This window comes from Cebus imitator, unplaced genomic scaffold, assembly GCF_001604975.1.
Source record: "Cebus imitator isolate Cc_AM_T3 unplaced genomic scaffold, Cebus_imitator-1.0 Scaffold811, whole genome shotgun sequence".
NCBI lineage: Eukaryota > Metazoa > Chordata > Mammalia > Primates > Cebidae > Cebus > Cebus imitator.
Window position 1 is genome coordinate 174,810 of NW_016108126.1, and position 20,597 is coordinate 195,406.

Sequence of the window (20,597 nt, forward strand, 5' to 3'; positions counted from 1 at the left end):
AGACTTTAAACCAACAAAGATCGAAAGAGACAAAGAAGTGCATTACGTAATGGTAAAAGGATCAATGCAACAAGAGCTAACGATCCTAAATATATACCCACCCAATACAGGTGCACCCAGATACATAAAACAAGTTCTTAATGACTTACAAAGAGACTTAGACTCCCACCAAATAAGAGTGGGAGACTTTAATATTCCATTGTCAATATTAGAAAGATCAACAAGACAGAAAATTAACAAGGATATCCAGGAGTTGAACTCAGATCTGGACCAAGCAAAGCTAATAGACATTTACAGAACTCTCCACCCCAAATCCACAGAATATACATTCTTCTTAGCACCACATCACACCTACTCTAAAACTGACTACTCAATTGGAAGTAAATCACTCCCAGGCAAATGCAAAGGAACAGAAATCAAAACAGTCTCTCAGATCACAGGGCAATCAAATTAGATCTTGGGACTAAGAAACTAACTCAGAACTCACACAACTTCATGGAAACTGAACAGCTGGATCTTGAAGGTTGACTGGATAAACAATGAAATGAAGGCAGAAATAAAGATACTCTTTGAAGCCAACCAGAACAAAGACAAAACATACCAGAATCCCTGGAACACACGTAAAGCATATAGGAAAACATATAGCAATAAATGCCCACATGAGAAGCAAGGAGAGATCTAAAATTGACACCCTAGAGTCAAAATGGAAAGAGCCAGAGGAGCAAGATCCAAAAAACTAAAAACCTAGCAGAAGACAAGAAATAACTAAGATCAGAGCAGAACTGAAGGAGATAGAGAAACAAAAAACCCTTCAAAACAATCAATAAATCCAGGAGCTGTTTTTTTTAAAGACCAACAAAATAGACAGACCACTAGCCAGATTAATAAAAAAGAAACAAGAATAATCAAATACATGCAATAAAAAAGATAAAGTGGCTATCACCACTGATTCCATAGAAATACAAACTACCATCAGAGATTACTACAAACAATTCAATGCACATAAACCTGTAAACCTGGAAGAAACAGATAAATTCTGGACCTTTGCACCTTCCCAAGCTTATCCACCACGATCAACTAGGTTTCATCCTGGGGATGCAAGGCTGGCTCAACATACACAACTCTAAAAACATAATCCACCACATAAACAGAACCAAAGACAAAAACCACATGATTATCTCAATAGATGCAGAGAAGGCCTTCTACAAAATTAAACAGCGCTTTATGCTAAAAACTTGCAATAAACTAGGTATCGAAGGAGCATATCTCAAAATCATAAAAGCTATTTACAACAAACGCACAGCAAGTATCATCCTGAATGGCAAAAACTGGAAGCATTCCCTTTGAAATCCTGCACTAAATAAGGATGCCCTCTGTCTTCACAAGAAGACATATATGAGGCCAACAAACATATGAAAAAATGCTCATCATCACTAGTCATTAGAGAAATGCAAATCAAAACCACATTGAGATGCCATTTCACATCAGTTCGAATGACGATCATTAAAAAATTTGGAGACAACAGATGCTGGAGAGGATATGGAGAAATAGGAACACTTTTAGATTCTTGGTGTAAATTAGTTCAACCATTGTGGAAAGACAGTGTGGTGATTCCTCAGGGACCTAGTAATAGAAATTCCATTTTACCCAGCAATCCCCTTACTGGGTATATATCCAAATGATTATAAATTGTTCTATTATAAAGACACATGCACATGTATGTTCAGTGCAGCACAATTTACAATAGCAAATATGTGGAAGAAACCCAAATGCCCATCGATGATAGACTGGACACAGGAAGTGTGGCACATACACCATTGAATACTATGCAGCCATAAAAAATGATGGGTTTGTGTTCTTTGTAGGGACATGGATGAATCTGGAAACCATCATTCTCAACAAATTAATATAAGAACAGAAAATCAAACACCGCATATTCTCACTTACAGGTGGCTGTTGAACAATGAGAACACATGGACAGAGATGGAGGGGGGCATCACAAACTGGGATCTGTTGAGCGGGTCTAGGGGAGGGACAGTGGGGGGTAGGGAGATTGGGGAGAGATAACATGGGTAGAATTTCCAGACAGTTGTGACAGAGGGATGGAGGCAGCAAAGCACATTGCCATGTATGTACCTATGCAGTAATTCCACATGATCTGTACATGTATCCCAGAATCTAAAGTACTATCTATCTATCTATCTATCTATCTATCTATCTATCTATCTATCTATCTGAACTTAAGTAGAATTTGAATAAATAAATACAGCACCCTAGTGAGGCTAGAATGCACCTAAAACTTTTCTCTTGACTGAATTGGAAATTACGTCTTCAATTACTGACAATAACAATACAATTACAGATAAAAGCACCCCAAAATCAATAAAATTATCATTGGAGTTAAATATCACTTGTGATCACTTTTGGGGAAGGTCTTCTGGGACGGCCCTTGTTTCTTCAAGAAGACACAAGGCTTCAGATGATACAGAATTTAAGAGAACAGCGTGCAGATTTTGTGTTCCTTTAATTAGTTTTGGCTGCTCGTGATAACCCAGCAAGTTGGTTATATGCCTACATGGCCTTGCCTATCCTTCCACTATGCCTTCAAGCTTCTGAAGCTTTACAGGCAAGACTGAAATGCATGATTGCTTTTATAGCCCTACAACAAAGGTAAAAAGAGTGTGCAAAATGTGAGAGGAACAGAAGTCACTGAAATAATTATAGGTGTTTGAAAGTTACTTAAGTTTTCTATTATTTTGTGTGACTTTTAAAGGAAGCATTAAGTAAAAGCTTGAGGATTTTTACCAACTCAATCATACCAAGGCTCTACTATTGTTGTCAATTAATAATACAAATATCCACATTTTCAACATACACAATTGAATTCCGCAGATACTAACGTAGCATATCAATTAGTATTAATGGTAAATCATGCCTTCAACATTGGATAATTAAAGTTTTTCTTCTGTAAAATCATAAAAACTAGGCCTATGAAATGGTTAATTTGGGAAACAAGTGTTTCTATAAAGCAGGTTTTTCTATTTGGGAAGCAGGTGTTTCTAATTTTGAGGAAAGACCATACTGTTATACATGTAGAAAGACTACTGTGTGACACAAATGTATTAAAACTGTCAGAGGACAAATAACATTGGAATTAATCTTCAACATGCGAAGACAGATCTCCACATGGCATATACTAAAAGGCTAATTCTTGAAAAGTATAAGGTAAAAAGCAAACAGTTTTAAAATATTTCATAGTCTGAGGAATAATGACAACATCTAGTGATCACGAATCCAGTGAATTTCTAATAAGCTCTTTAAACAATAGATAGCAGTAATTCAGAATTATTAAAAAACTGTATTACATGCAAGAACAGAATCAGGCAAATTAGTAACAAATGAAGCCAGGGGTGGTGGCTCACTTTATAATCCCAACACTTTGGGAGGCCAAGGCAAGAGGAATGCTTGAGCCCAGGAGTTCAAGATCAGCCTGGTCATCATGCCAAAACTCTGTCTTTGCTGAAAATATAAAATGGCTGGGCATAGTGGTAGGTGCTTGTGTTCCTAGCTACTCAGGAGATTCAGGTAGGAGGATCACTTGCACCTGGGATGCAAACATTGCAATAAACAGATTGCACCATAGCACTTCAGCCTAAGCAACATAGTGGGACTTTAACCACCCACCCCAAAAAAAAGAGCAAAGGATAAATGACTTGAGTATACAGCAAAGGGACTCAAGAGAATTATAACCCACCACAGAGACAAAATGGCAAAAAAGGCAGAATTTCCAAGTATTAAAGAAGACACTAACAAGAAGCATCAGTAAGGAGACACGGGAAAGCCAACCTAGAATTTAAGTAAGATTTGAGATGCAATCTGAAATACCAATCTAAGATTTGAGATGTAATCTGAAATACTGTATCAATCTACTTCTATTTTTTCTCATTCAAAAATAAATGTAGTCATTTATTAGGTTATTAACATTTATGGCAAAACAAAAGGAAGGTAAAATTGTTATTTCTTAGGTTATTAACATTTAGGGCAAAACAAAAAATCAGGGAACCATAGTTAATTTTAGCTTATCATACATACCTCTAGCATACAATCTGATGCTATTCATGTAAGTTGCAAGATTTTCTGCTACCAAAGTAACTAAAGCATGACTTTGTTGAAGCTGGTTGATTAAATCATGGCGACAAAATATGTGGGGACTTCGCTGAGTTTGACTGAAAGAACAACTTAACAGTATAATAAGGCAAATGAAAATTGCTACAATTAAGATAGCTTACAGAAGGTAAATTCTAGCCACTACTTAAAGAAATTTCAATGCTACAGGTCATTAACAACATGTGGTCAGTATCCTCCCCTTAATAACAAATGATCAAACCCTGTAAAAAATAAAATTCATGCCTCCAAACCAAAACTTATTTCAGTATTCTTGTGTTAAATAAAAACTACCTATTGGTATCAAAGCACATGTGTTGTATAATGAAAAATAGCAGACATTCCCAGGTACATTCTAGAACAATGAGTTCATACTGTTTTACCTGTGGATATTACCAAAAAGTATCTAGTTTTCTTTTCCTTCCTAGTTTGTCATCTTTGACTAAACCAATAATGAGGTCACCAGTCTTTGGAAAGTATATGTACTGCATCTATCTGTAGTAAATAGATAAGTCTGATAGAAGACAAAAGGCATATATAATAAAACAAATCAAATCAAAATATGCCCTTCATAAGTAGTTTTCCAGTATTCCCATAAAACTTTCATATTTCCTGTAATATTTCCAGCATTAGAAAAATAGAGCCAAAGTCAACTTGAAAAAAACACAACATAAAAATGGCATTTTAAACTTCTATTAACAAAAAAATCTCTTTGAGGCATAATTATATCAATTTAAAGCTGTAAAGCATCTTGATTAATCATTATCTGATATGACAAATGTTCTTACACCATGAGTGCATCTTTTTTTTTTTGAGACCTGGTTTCACTCTTGTTGCCCAGGCTGTCATGCAATGGCATGATCTCAGTCACTGCCTCCTGGGTTCAAGCGATTCTCCTGCCTCAGCCTCCCAAGTAGCTGGGATTACAGGCACCCACCATGACACACAGATAATTTTCTCTATTTTTAGTGGAGATGGGGTTTCATTATATTGGCCAGGATGGTCTTGAACTCCTGACTCAGGTGATCCGCCCATCTTGGTCTCCCAAAGTTCTAGGACTACAGTCACAAGCCATAGCACCTGACTGATGAGAGAATCTTTCGAAAATTATAGCTAGTTAGACAAACCTGGAGTTCACTACTGGGAATCTTAACTGCACTGTAAATATTCTTCAAGTAAAGTAGGGTTCTCCATGTTATTTTTCCCTTTATTTCATTAATTATCAATATATCATAAGAAAATAAAATATTTAAATAATCAATTTAGCATAACATCAGACATTTAAAATTAAGAAAAATCTAGCTAAAGTAAGTTATGAGTAAAAAGCTTTAAAGTCTTGTAATGTTTCATAATTTAAATTACCTTGTCTAACTTTAAAAATTTAACTTTAAAATTCAAAAAAGAAGTGTTTCCCCCCTACAAATTATAAAAATATATTAGAGTAGATCAATTAAATAAATAATAAAGACTGTAAAAGATATGTGGAATTGCAAGGAATATTCAGCCAAAGGCAAAATAATTGTTGAAAGCACAGAGTAAAATGAGTAGTAAGAGAAATATAATACATGACATAATAACTGATACATCTGCTGGAAGTCAGGAAAAATTCTAAGACCTGAAAGGCAGTAATGTGGCTCTATGCTTAACTGCCATTTAGTATTGAATATATTGCTTACCTATCTGCGTCATAAAATACAAAGAAGCTGATTACGATCAATGATCCTTATTTTGTAGCAAACAAACTCTTAGAAATTTTTCGTTTTCCCACTAATGTTTTCTTCCTTTAAAATTTGCTGTCCTATACCCTTTTCAATATAACATATAAATAAAAATAAGAAAATTCTCTGTATTAAAAAAGTCTTACCTTAAATTTTGAGGTACTTCACCAAACAAACTACAAATCTCTCTTATTTGTTTCAGAGCAGGAATTACCCATTTGTCATTTGTGCTAACTTCTTCTATAAAGCGATCTATCCACTGGATCTTTTGTACATCTCGATCCTTACACATGAAAAAAATTTATACTGTAAGTGGACCAATACTCACAATATAATTCTACCTTCAAATTATTTTGACATTTGCAAAACAGGAAAGCTTCTAAGCTCAGCATCAGCAAAATTATGATGTAATTGTAAAAGAGTTCAAACAAAATGATCTGAATATGGTATAATTTTGAAGTTATAATGAAAACTCCAAAATGTAAAACACTAATATAAATTTTATGTTTTAGGATGCAGAAATGTCTGTACCAAGACATAATTCCCAAGTACTGACACATTTACAAGGAGTAGGATGTTAAAATATTTGTCTGAATGGTGGATATTGCATTTCATTGAGTTTTGCAAAGTTCTATCATAAAATTTGGCAAAGCATACAATCTCAATTATTATCATACATACTGAGTTTGGCTAAGATATTTTTCTAATCAGAGCACAGAACATGGAAAAGTTTTATTTCATGAGGAAAATAATAGTATAGTAATTCTGGAGGTTAAAAAATAATCAGAATAAGCTAAATCAGAATGCAAAGAAAGCTACAGAAAAAGACAAACACGTTGAACTAAAAAATAATTTAAGCATTTTTTTTTTTTTTTGGAGACAAAGTCTCACTCTGTCACCAGGTTGGAATGTAGTGGCATGATCTCAGATCTTGACTCACTGCAACCTCCACATCCCAGGTTCAAGTGACTCTCCTGCCTCTGCCTCCTGAACACTTGGGACTACACTGGCGTGCCACCACACCCAGCTAATTTTTGTATTTTTAGTAGAGATGGGGTTTCACAATGTTGGCCAGGATGGTGTCGATCCCTTTACCTCATGATCCACCCGACTCGGCATCCCAAAGTGCTGGGACCACAGGGTAAGTCACCACACCCAACCAAGAATATTTTTAACATTGGATTGTTTCAAATATTCTTCCATGGTTGCTTCAATGTTTTACACTACAGTGACTAATAATCAAAAGTCTGCTTTAAATATCTAATTTTTAGTTGGAAGAATTCCATTTCTGTGCATATTCAGAAAAGAAAAGGTAAATCTATGTATTTCTTTAATATTTAATTTAAGGTATACATCTGTAAGCACATGGGTATCTTTTTTTTTTTTTTTTTTTTTTTTTTTATAAAAAGTGGACACATGCTTTAAGTGTCTTTCATTAAGTACTGTGGACACCTTTCCACACTAACAAGGCATTTTAATGGCTACACATACTGCAGAGAATATCCAGTTTATGTAAAGGGTTTCGTTGTGTAAACAATAAAGAACATGTTTCTACATAATGTGCTGTTTTCAGACCATTTCCCAGGAAAAATTTCTATTAGTAAATGTGCCCATTTTTAAGTATTTAAAAATACTCTTATGTGTTGGTTTGTTTGTCTGTTTATTTTTGAGATGGATTTGGTGACTCTGTCACCAGGCTGGAGTGCAGTGCCTCAATCTTGGCTCACTGCAACCTCCACTTCCTGGATTCAAGTGATTCTTCTGCCTCAGCCTCCCAAGCAGATGGGACTACAGGTATGCACCATCATGCCTGGATAATTTTTGTATTTTTAGTACAGAGGGGATTTGGCCAGGGTGGTCTTGAACTCCCAGCCTCAAATGATATGCCCACCTCAGCCTCCCAAAGTGCTGGGACTGCAGGTGTGCACAACTGTACCCAGCCCATATATGTATATTAAATAAAAAGTACTTTGGGTGGGAGGACAAGAGGAATGACACACTTACTAGTTTTCTGTAACACAAAAAAAATAAGAACTAAAGTTAAAAAAGGCACAACTCTTACACTAAATTTAGTGACATCAAGTATTAACACAGCAGTGTAGAAAACATTGTGGCAAGCAATAAAATAAATAAATGCTAAGTGAGCATTTATAACAAGTATATTACTTTAATTCTGTATATTCATTTTTTCCTGGGAAATGATCTGAAAACAGCACAATTCTGTATAACACTTTTATATTTACCAAGATACCACCTAAACTGAAGATGCTCATAACCATTTTACAGGCTGAATAAGCACTTATCAACAGAATCAGGCACAGTATAACACTGTCATCTGATCATAATAACCCAACTGATGCTTTTTATTTCAATGCATCTAAAGCTGTAACTGCATTACTGCAAGTCCAATGTATTACTGACTACTGGGATTGGAAAACCATTGTGTCTTTATTTGTACTGGGCAGTAATTGTAATAAATCTTAATTTATACCTTCTTCACAATTAAAAATAAAAGCAGATTTACATAAAAAGTTGGGACTAACTAGTCCACAAACTGTGAATGACATCATATTTTAAGTATCCCAGTTTTAAGAACATTCTCCCTTTGATTTACCTAATAATACATATGGGTTTATATTAAAGTCCTTTTTTGATGATAGCAATTGATGAACCAAATGCTTTTGTACTTCACAATTATACAACTTTCCAAAGCCCAAGAGCATCATCTTGACCTTACTAATTTTTAAAAATATACTTTATTTCATGGTTTTGAGATAAGGTCTCATTCTCTGGCCCGAGTGGGAATAGGTGGCACGCTCATGGCTCACTGCTGCCTGAGCCTCCCAGGCTCCAGTACCCTCCTGCCTCAGCCTCCCTTGTAGCTAGAACATTAGGTATGCACCACCACACCTAGGTAATTTCTTAGTTTTTAAAGAGATGAGGCTTCCCCTTGTTTCCCAAACTAAACTCGAACTTATAAACTCAAGCAATCCTGCCCTTCTTGGCACCTCTGAAATTGCTGGGATTACAGGAGTGTGAACCACTATGCCCGGCCAACTTTGCTTAATTAAATTAAGCTTGAGTGCAAGTGAAAGAATGATTGCTCTCTAGAAATGGAAAACACCACTGCTTGTTCTTTTTTTATTTTTTAAAAAGGAGTATCATCATAATTAAATTATTGAACTGACCTATTATAAGACTGACTAAGTGCTGCTGATAAAAATGCATCAAGTGGTCCAAGATTTTCGGCAAAAGTAGCAAAACATTAATACTTAAAATTAGAAGACATAGGGACATCAGTTAAACATTGGGAAACTGTTGTGATTTGCTCACAGGGAAGCCACTAATTAAGTTCTGTTAATCTTACTAACTTCTTACTAGCAACTAAAATGTAATTATCCTTGTACTTCTGAAGTCACAATCACTTTTAATTCCTTATGATCTGTATTGGCACTACGTAGTTAGCTATGGTTTGACTATAATAGGTTATTCTACCTATTAATATCTTTGTCTAAATGAAGCAAAAATGCTTAGTGAATGACATACAAAATCTGGCTGGAAAACACAAGGGTGAAGAGCAGGAGGCCAGACTTACAGAACAAAAGTATGCCAATTCCTCAAGATTATTTTAGAAATAAAAAATGATGGAAGAAACTGGAATTATCTTGTAACTAAGTTATCCTACTTGTGAAGGAAAGTCAGGAAAACTGAACAAAGAAACACGCCCACCTGGGAGCAACTATAATCTAGTATTTTTATGTGTGCACTAAGAGCAAGGTCCATGATATCTACAGGCACATCATCACTATGAGCAAGATTCCAAAGAAGGTTCAACACTTTGTGTGCCATCACACCATCTTTATCATCTTCTGCAAGACGACGCATCAGCTCAAGGAGTTTCTCACGTTGCTTTTTACTTGCATTTGTCCAACTTGCCTAGAAAAAGTATTTAAATAATATAAATATCATGTAATTTATCTTTCTTTATACCAAGTAACCATTGCTTTATTTAAGTCTGATTAAACTACATTTAATTTCCATCACACACACACACACACACACACACACACACGCACGCACACACCCCTAAGAGAGTATCTGAACACTAAAGTTTTACTGGAGGTAACAAAATAGTACTCATGGGACAGAGTAATTACAATGCCAGGAACAAAAGCCTCATTTCTAATATGTTTTGTTAACATTTGACTTTAAAATTACATAATTAAAAATGACAACGGATGCATGACTCAAAAAATCCTATATTATAAATAAAGACAGCAAATGATTAAGTGACAGAGTTGAGACCATGTCTTTTAAAAAAAGAAAAAGGTGGTCACTATGACTTGGCAAAACATCCATTCATGACAAAGATTCACAGAACAAAAATGGAAGGCCACATTTTGAAACCAATTAATGGCATTTATGAAAAAGGGAGATATAACATTATTCCACCCCACTTGCTTTTTCCTTCTAACAGAGACAGGGTCTCATTCTGTCACCCAGGTAGGAGTATAGTGGTGAGATCATGGGTCACTGCAGCTTCCAAATGTTGAGCTGAGGTAATCCTTCTGCCTTAGCCTTACAAAGTGTTGAGATCACAGGCATGAGCCCCTGCTCCTAGATAACACTGTTTTTAATAGTGAAACACTGATACTTTTCTTACCATGGGATCAGAGCAAGACTAAGTTCCCTCTGGCCACTTCTATTGAGCTTTATACTGACGAGCACAATGAGGCAAGACAAAGAAATAACAGTCACACACAAGAAGAAGGAAGATGCAAAATTCTTCCTATGTATATGTAATATGGTATTCTTTTTTTGTTTTTGTTTCTGAAATGGAGCCTTGCTCTGTTGCCAGGCTGGAGTGCAGGGACAAGATCTCAGGTCACTGCAATCTCCACCTTCTAGGCTCCAGCGATTCTCCTGCCTCAGCCTCCCCCAAGTAGCTGAGATTACAGGCACATGCCACCACATCCAGCTACTTTTTGAATTTTTTTTTTGTAGAGATGGGGTGTTACCATATTGGCCTCCATCACCTGACCTCGTGATCCACCCACCTTGGCCTGCCAAAGTGCTGGAATTATAGGCATGAGCCATCGTGCATGCCCATAATAAAACTTTCTATGTAAAAAAAAATTTGCAAGGATCCTCAAGAAGGAAGAAAAAAAGGCCCTCAAAGACTTGAACACTATTGCAGAACAAAGAATATACATATAAAAATCAAATGTTTCTATAAAGAAATAGTAATAAATGTATAAACACAGCATCAAAAACATTCACAATCATTCAAAGGAAAACCAGTTACATAAACATTTAAGTGTAAATTTAAACAAACGTGTAAGGTTTGTATGTTGAGAACTACCCAGCACTAAATAAATGATTCAAAGCTCTAAATCAATGAAAAGGCATACAATATTCTTGGGCTGAAAAATCCAAGCAAAAATTCTCCCAAAACTGATAGACAGAACTTATGTCCTCCTATTTAAATTACAGTACTTCCTACTGCTGGGAAGCAATGTATCAAAAATAAAGATCAGATTACCTGAATTTTTTATGGTGAGATAAGGTACAAGAACAACTAAATAATTTGAAAAAAGGTAAAGTGAGGTAAGTCTTTCTACCCAACTTTAGAGCTATATTATGTAGTTGTAGTAAAACGACTATGAGGTACTGGCACAAAAACAAAGATCAATTAAGAAAACAAAAAATGTATAAATAGACCTATACAAATGTGCACAACTGATTTTTAACAAAGGCACAAAAGCAACCTAATAAAGGTGAAAGCCAGCCTTTTAAAAAATGATCCTGGAATCATTGGCAGGGAGAGGAAAGAAACGTCAATTGAAGTCTCACATCTAAAGATGGCAAGAAAACACTGCTCAAAGGAAATACAACTTAAGCAATATCTGTAAAACTTTTAGAGAAACAATTTAACAATACATAGGATTTGTGGGTAGGTAGTAAGTGCTCAGATTTGATTAAAAGCATGATCACTATAAATAAACAAACAAATAAAATAAGTGGGGCCTCATCAAAATTACAAACTCTAGTGGTAAAACACCTATTAAGAAGATAAAAAGATACGCCACAGACTGGTAGGAAATATTTGCTAAACATGTTTCTAACAAATGACTATCACCTAGATTATATAAAAAACTCAGGTCCAGGCACCGTGGCTCACTCCTGTTAATACCAGCACTTTAGGAAGCCAAGGCAGGAGGATCATGGGGTCAGGATATCAAGATCACCCTGGCCAACATGATGAAACCTCATATCTACTAAAGTACAAAACATTAGCTGGGCATAGAGGTGCACGCATCTGTACGCCCAACTAGCTACTCATGAGGCTGAGACAGAGGAATTGCTTGAACCCAGGAGGGAGAGATTGCAGTGAGGTGAGATCAAGCCACTGCACACCAGCCTGGTGACAGAGCAAGACTCTGTATCAAAAACAAAACAAAAATAAAACTCAGTAAGAACAAACTTAAATTAGAAAATGAACAAAAAAAAATCTTAAAAAGGCATTTCACCAATTATTCATGTAATTTAACATAGGAAAGATTTTCAACATCATTGGTCATTAAGGTAATGTAAATTAATAACATTAGGGACACTTCACTGCACAATTTCAGAATACAACAAGTTTAAATAATAGAGTTGACACAAAAATGTGGAGAGGACGTGGAGGAACTTCATTATGAAATAAATAAGGTTATAGTCATTCTGGAAAACCGTTTGGCAGTTAATTAAAAATAAAAATGTCCTACACAAAACAGAAACAAAATCCAGCAAAATATAAAAAGAGCACTGATCATGACAAGAATGATTTATTCCAGTATGACAAGCAACATAGTTCTTTCCAAGGCAGGTAAATTTAAAAAAAAAAAAAAAAAAAAAAAAAAAAAAAAAAAAAAAAAAAAAAAGGAAGCAACATATAAAATAAAATTATGCATCCTGACAAGTGTAATTAATTCCAGATGTATAAGCCTGGCTGAACATATAAAAATCAAACTAATGTTATATAGGACACCAAAGCATGTAACATCTCTCTATATGAATACAGATATAAAGTCCAAAAATCTTTTTATGAGAAAAATACTCATTAAGCTAGGATTGGAAAAGAACTTCCTAAACCCAATAAAAGGCATCTACAAAAGCCTTCCATTTACATTATATTTTATTGTGAAAAATGGAAAGCCTGCCAACTATGATCAGGAACAAGACTCCCCCACCCCCCCCAAAAAAAAACTGTTGTCATCTTTATTTTTAACATTGTATTAGATGTTCTTGTCACAGAAGTTAGGTGAGGAGAAGTTATATAATTGAAAGAGAACATGTAAAACTACTGTATTTGTAAATAATATGATCCCATACATAGAAAATTTAAGAATACACAAAAAACTATTACAAGAGGGTGGTCTGATCCAAGATGGCGAATTAGACACAACTCCAGTGCACAACATCCAGTGAGAGAGACGCAGAAATCCTGAAATCTCCTAGCTCTAACCGAAGTACCAGGAGCATTAAAACAGATCTGGTGCGATGGTGAGCAAAGCCCACTCAGGGCAGACCAAGGTGGGGAGGGTTGCTGCTTCACCCAGGAAGTGCATCTGACCAGCGAGTTGGAGGGTCCCCCTCTGGCACTCCAGTCCAGGTAACAGCGCTTTCCCCAAAGTCTCAGCAATACACAAAACAGGGGATCTTACCAGTCAAACACAGGGAATTATAAGCGCCAAAGTTGAATAATAATCCAGGCCGATGCCGGGGTTAGTAACCAGAATATAGACTGAGCTATTGCCCCCTTCCCTTGTCCGGAGAGAGAGGGAGCTGTAAGCGGGAGTGGTTGGGTGGGTCCATACCCCATGACCCAAGAGAGAGGAAACTGAAAGGGGGAGACAGCCAGGTGTGGCTGGGCAGGTCCCTACCCTCCCCAACAAACCCCAGAGGGCTGAAGCTCTGACTTCAGTGGTTTGCGTAGCCAGTGCCACAGTCTGAGATGAACCCTGAATGATCCAGCCCAGTGGAGAGAGGGCACAACCCACCGCTAGAGGGGTGGGACTGGGCTACATGTTTTAACAAAAAACAGAGGAAGCCTACATAGCAACCAGACAGCGTTACTGACAACCCAACAGGCTTACCTGACAGCAGAAGAGGCAGGCCTAATCTCCCAACATAAACAAAAAAGGCACAGGAAGCTTCCCTAGTAACCTGAAGGAGTCCCTGGAAACCCAGTAGTTTGCCCACAGGCAGACAAGTGACCTCACCAAGCAGCTCTCTGACACCACAGCCAGGTAAATCCACAAAGATGGGAAAGAAACAGCGCAAAAAAGATGAAACTATCAAAGACCAGAAGAACACCTCTTCTTCAAGGGATCACAACTCCTCAACAACACAGGATCACAACTTGACCAAGAAGGAGCACAACAAACTGACAGAAACAGGCTTCAGAAGGTGGATAATAACAAACTTTTCTGAGCTAAAGGAACACATTCAAACTCAATACAAATAAACCAAAAACCTTGAAAAATGGTTAGATGAAATGCTAACTAAAATCACCAGGTTACAGAAGAACATAAATGACTTGATGGAGCTGAAAAACACAGCATGAGAGCTACATGAAGCACACACAAGCTTTAATAGTCAAATTGATCAAGGAGAAACAAGGCTATCAGAGATTGAAGATCAACTCAATGAAATAAAACAAGAAGGCAAAACAAAAGAAAAAAAAGTGAAAACAAATGAACAAAGCCTCCAAGAAATATGGAATTATGTGAAAAAACAGAATCTACACTTGATTGATGTACCTAAATATGACAGGAAGAATGAATTCAAGCTGGAAAACATGCTCCAGGATATTATCCAGGAGAACTTCCCAAGCCTAGCAAGGCAGTCCAAATTTCAAACTCAAGAAATACACAGAACTCCACACAAAGATATTCCTCAAGAAATGCAACCCCAAGGCACATAATCGTCAGATTCACCAGGGATGAAATGAACGAAAAAATGCTAGGGGCAGCCAGAAAGAAAGGTCCGGTCACCCACAGAGAGAAGCCAGACTCACAGCAGATCTATCTGAAGAAACCCTACAAGCCAGAAGAGAGTGGGGGCCAATATTCAACATCCTTAAAGAAAAGAACTTTCAACCCAGAATCTGATATACAGCCAAACTAAGCTTCGTAAGTGAAGGAGAAATAACATCTTTTACAGTCAAGCAATTACTGAGAGATTTTGTCACCACCAGACCTGCCCTACAAGAGCTCCTGAAAGAAACACTAAGCACAGAAAGGAACAAGTACCAGTACCTGCAAAAGCAAACCAACTGGCAAAGACTAAAAATGCAATGAAGAAAAAGAGTCAACTATTGGGAAACAAAACCAGCCGGTAACAAAATAGCAAGATCAAATTCACACATAACAATATTAACATTGAATGTAAATGGCCTAAACGCTCCAATCAAAAGACACAGACTGGCAAACTGGATAAAAAGACAGAACCCATCAGTATGCTGCATTCAAGAAACGCCTCTCACATACAGAGACACACATAGACTCAAAATAACAGGATGGAAGATTTACCAAGCAAATGGAGAACAAAAAAAAGCAGGGGTTGCAATACTAGTCTCTGATAAAACGACTTCAAACCAACAAAGATCAAAAGAGACAAAGAAAGACCCTACATAATGGCAGAAGAATCAATCCAAAAGGAAGAGCCAACTATCCTAAATATATACGGACCCAACACAGGAGCACCCATATACATAAAGTGAGTACTTAACAACCTAAAACAAGATTTAGACTCCCACACAATAATAGTGGGAGATTTCAACACTCTACTGTCAATATTAGACAGATCAGTGAGACAGAAAATTAACAGGGATATCCAGGACTTGAATACAGAACTAGACCAAGCAGACCTAAAAGACAGATACAGAATGCTCCACCCCAAATCCACAGAATATACATTTTTCTCAGCACCACACTGCACTTACTCTAAAATTGACCACATCATTGGAAGCAAATCATTCCTCAGCAAATGCAAAAAAACCCCCATAAATCGTAACAAACAGTCTAACAGATCAGAGCATAATCACACTAGAACTCAGGATCAAGAAACACAGTCAAACCGGCACAACCACTTGGAAACTGAACTGAGCGTTGACTGGATAAACAATGAAATGAAGTCAAAAATAAAGAGGTTCTTCAAAACCAACCAGAATGAAGACACAACTTACCAGAATCTCTGGTACACCTTTAAAGCAGTGTCGAGAGAGAAATTTATAGTAATAAATGCCCACCAGAGATGAGAGGAAAGATCTAAAATCAACACTCTAACAGCAAAATTGAAAGAACTGGAGGAGCAAGATCAAAAAAACTCAAAAGCTAGCAGAAGACAGGAAATAGCTAAGATCAGAGCAGAACTGAAGGAGACAGAGGCACAAAAAAAAAACCTTCAAAAAAATCAATAAATTCAGGAGCTGGTTTTTTGAAAAGATCAACAAAATAGTCCACTAGCCAGATTAAAAAAAAAGGAAAGGGAGAAGAATCAATAGATGCAATTAAAAAAAACAATAAAAAGGATATCACCACTGATCCCACAGAAATACAAACTACTATCAGAGACTACCACAAACAGCCCTACTCACAGAAACCAGTAAACCAGGAAGAAGTGAATAAATTCCTAGACACTTATACTCTACCAAGACTAAACCAGGAGGAAGCTGAAACCCTGAACACACCAATAACAACGGCTGAAATTGAGGCAGCAATCAATAGCCTACCAACCAAAAAAGTCCAAGTCCAGATGGGTTCACAGCCAAATTCTACCAGACGAACAAAGAGGAGCTGGCTCCATTCCATCTGAAACTGTATGAAACAATACAAAAGGAGGGAATTCTCCCTAACTCGTTTTATGAGACCAACAACATCCTGATACCAAAACCAGGCAGAGACTCAATGAAAAAAGAAAATTTCAGGCCAATATCCATAATGAACATCGATGCAAAAGTCTTCAAGAAAATACTGGCAAACAGATTGCAACAGCACATCAAGAAGCTTCTCCATCACAACCAAGTAGCATTCCTCCCGCGGATGCAAGGCTGGTTCAACATAGGCAAATCCATAAATATAATCCATCACATAAACGGACCAAAGACAAAAACCACATGATTTTCCCAATAGATGCAGAGAAGGCCTTCGATAAAATTCAACAGCCCTTCATGCTAAAAACTCTCAATAAACTAGGTACTGATGGAACGTATCATAAAATGATAAAAGCTATATATGACAAACCTACAGCCAATATCACACTGAATGGGCAAACGCTGGAAGATTTCCCTTTGAAATCACGCACTGGACGAGGATGCCCTCTCTCACCACTCCTATGCGACATAGTATTGGAAGTTCTAGCCAGAGCAATCGGGCAAGAAAAAGAAATAAAGGGTATCCAATTAGGAAAGGAGTCAAGTCAAACTGTCTCTATTTGCAGATGACATGATTGTGTTATCTAGAAGACCCCATTGTCTCAGACCAAAATCTTCTAAAACTGATAAGCAACTTCAGCAAAGTCTCAGGATACAATGTGCAGAAATTACAAGCATTCTTATACACTAACGACAAACAGAGAGCCAAATAAAGAGTGAACTCTCATTCACAATTGCTACAAAGAGAATAAAATACCTAGGAATACAACTAAGAAGGGATATAAAGGATCTCCTCAAGGAGAACCACAAACCACTGCTCAATGAAATAAGAGAGGACCCAAACAGATGGAGTAACATTCTGTACTCATGGTTAGGCAAAATCAATAAAGCGAAAATGGCCATACTGCCCAAAGTAACCTACAGATTCAACACTATCCCCGTCAAGCTACAAATGACCTTCTTCACAGAACTGGAAAAAAACACTTCAAACTTCATATGGAATCACAAAAGACCCTGCATAGCCAAGACAATCCTAAGCAAAAAGAACGAAGCTGGAGGCATCACATTGCCAACTTTGAACTATATTACAAGGCTACTGTAATCAAAACAGCATGGTACTGGTACCAAAACAGAGACATAGACCAATGGAACAGAACGGAGACCCCAGAAGGAAATGCCACACATCTACAACCATCTGATCTTTCACAAACCTGATAAAAACAAGCAATGGGGAAAGGATTCCCTGTTTAACAAACGGTGTTGGGAAAACTGGCTAGAAATGTGCAGAAAGCAGAAACTGGACCCCTTCCTGTCACCTCACACTAAAACTAACTCCAGATGGATCAAAGACTTAAACATAAAACCTAACACCATAAAAACACTAGAAGAAAACCTAGGCAAAGCCATCCAGGACACAGGCATAGGCAAGAACTTCATGACTAAAACACCAAAAGTAATGGCAATATAAGCCAGGATCGACAAATTGGATCTAATTAAACTCCAAAGATTCTGCACAGCAAAAGAAACCATCATTAGAGTGTACTGGCAACCAACAAAATGAGAAAATATTTTTGCAATCTACCCATCTGACAAAGGGCTAATATCCACAATCTACAAGGAACTAAAACAGATATATAAGAAAAAAACAAACGACCCCATTCAAAAGTGGGCAAAGGATATGAACAGACACTTTTCAAAAGAAGACATACACGAGGCCCAACAAACATATGAAAAAATGCCCATCATCACTGGTCATTAGAGAAATGCAAATCAAAACCACAGTGAGATACCGTCTCATGCCAATTAAAATGGTGATCATTAAAAAATCTGGAGACAACCGATGCTGGAGACGATGTGGAGAAACAGGAACACTCTTACACAGTTGGTGGGAGTGTAAATTTAGTTCAACCATTGTGGAAGACAGTGTGGCAATTTCTCAAGGATCTAGAAACAGAAATTCCATGTGACCCAGCAATCCCACTACTGGGTACATACCCAAAGAAATATAAATTGTTCTACTATAAAGACATATCCACACATATGTTCACTGCAGTGCTATGTACAATAGCAAAGACCTGAAACTAACCAAAATGTCCATCGATGATAGACTGGACAAAGAAAATGTGGAACACATACACTATGGAATACTACACAGCCATAAAAAACAATGAGTTCGTGTCCTTTGTAGGGACTTGGATGAATCTGGAAACCATTATTCTCAGCAAACTGACACAAGAACAGAAAGGCAAACACTGTATGTTCTCATTCACAGGTGGGTGTTGAACAACAAGAACACGTGGACTCAGGGAGAGGAGCATCACACAGTGGGGACAATTGGAGGGGGGTAGAGGAGAGACCACGGAGGTTGGGGAGGGAGGGAAGAGTGGAGAGGGATAACAAGGGGAGAAATGCCAGATATAGTATGCACCTAAAGTAAAATAAATAAATTTGAAAAAAAAATAGATTACAAGAAAGAAATGTAACAGGGTTTCAGGATGCAAGATGAATAAACAAATATTAATTGTATTCCTATATACAAGATACATGTTTCTTTACATTATATGTTAAAAATTCAAAATGATATGCCCTAAGTGCATGCAGGAAAAAAAAAAATTCAAAATGAAATTAGGAAAACTTCCATGTATATTCACAACAAAAACAAAAATTTGCTGTTATCACTTTAACAAAGTTGCACTGAAAACAAAGGAAGAAAACAATAACAACAACAAAAACATTGCTCATGTAAGTAAAATAGACCCAAATAAATAGAAAGACACCCCTAAATAAATGAAAGGGCATTCCACGTTCCTTGATTGTTAAGATGGTAATACATTACACAAACTGAATAGGCTTTCTCAAAGTTCTAACTAGCATCTTTGCAAAAAGATAATGCTAATGCTAAAACTCGTATGTAATTTCAAGGGACCTACAATAACCAAAACAATCTTAAAAGATAACACAATTATTCAACACAGTATTGGAAATTCTGGCCAGGCAATCAGGCAAGAGAAATAAATAAGGGGTATTCAGATAGGAAAAGAGGAAGTCAAATTGTCTCTGCAGATGACATGATTGTATATTTAGAAAATCCCTTTGTCTCAGCCTGAAATCTCCTAAAGCTGACAAGCAACTCTGGCAAAGTCTCAGGATACAAAATCAATCTGAAAAAAATCACAAGCATTCCTACACACCAATAACAGACAAACAGCCAAATCATGAGTGAACTCACAATCACAATTGCTATAAATAAAATTAAATACCTAGAAATAAAACTTACAAGGGATGTGAAGGAACTCTTCAAGGAGACTATAAATCACTGCTCAAGAAAGTAAGAACCAAACAAATGAAAAATCATTCCACCCTCATGAATAGGAAGAATCAATATTGTGAAAACGGCCATATTGCCCAGAGTAATTTATACATTTAATGCTATCCCCACCAAGCTACCATTGGCTTTCTTCACAGAATGTGAAAAAAAACTACCTTAGATTTTGTATGGAACCAAAACACAGCCTGCATAGCCAACACAATCTTAAGCAAAAAGAGCAAAGCTGGAGGCATTATGCCACCTCATTTCAAGCTATACTACAAGACTACAGTAACAAAAACAGCACGGTTCTGGTACCAAAACAGATATAGATCACTGGAAGAGAACAGAGGCCTCAGAAATAACACCATACAGGGCCGGGCGCGGTGGTTCACGCCTGTAATCCCAGCACTTTGGGAGGCCGAGGTGGGTGGATCACGAGGTCAAGAGATCGAGACCATCCTGGTCAACATGGTGAAACCCCGTCTCT

General features: G+C 36.9%; 1 protein-coding gene across 1 annotated transcript in view; it reads right to left on the reverse strand.

Moving 5' to 3' along the window:
* Positions 1 to 20,597, reverse strand: part of LOC108297534 (probable ubiquitin carboxyl-terminal hydrolase FAF-Y) — a 222,617-nt gene that overhangs the window by 101,285 nt on the left and 100,735 nt on the right. The window contains exons 12-14 of the mRNA XM_017520181.2: positions 9,612 to 9,818; positions 6,029 to 6,165; positions 4,093 to 4,226 (exon numbers count right to left, since the gene is read on the reverse strand). Coding sequence (XP_017375670.2) covers positions 4,093 to 4,226; positions 6,029 to 6,165; positions 9,612 to 9,818 — 478 coding nt within the window. The remainder of the gene's footprint in view (positions 1 to 4,092; positions 4,227 to 6,028; positions 6,166 to 9,611; positions 9,819 to 20,597) is intronic.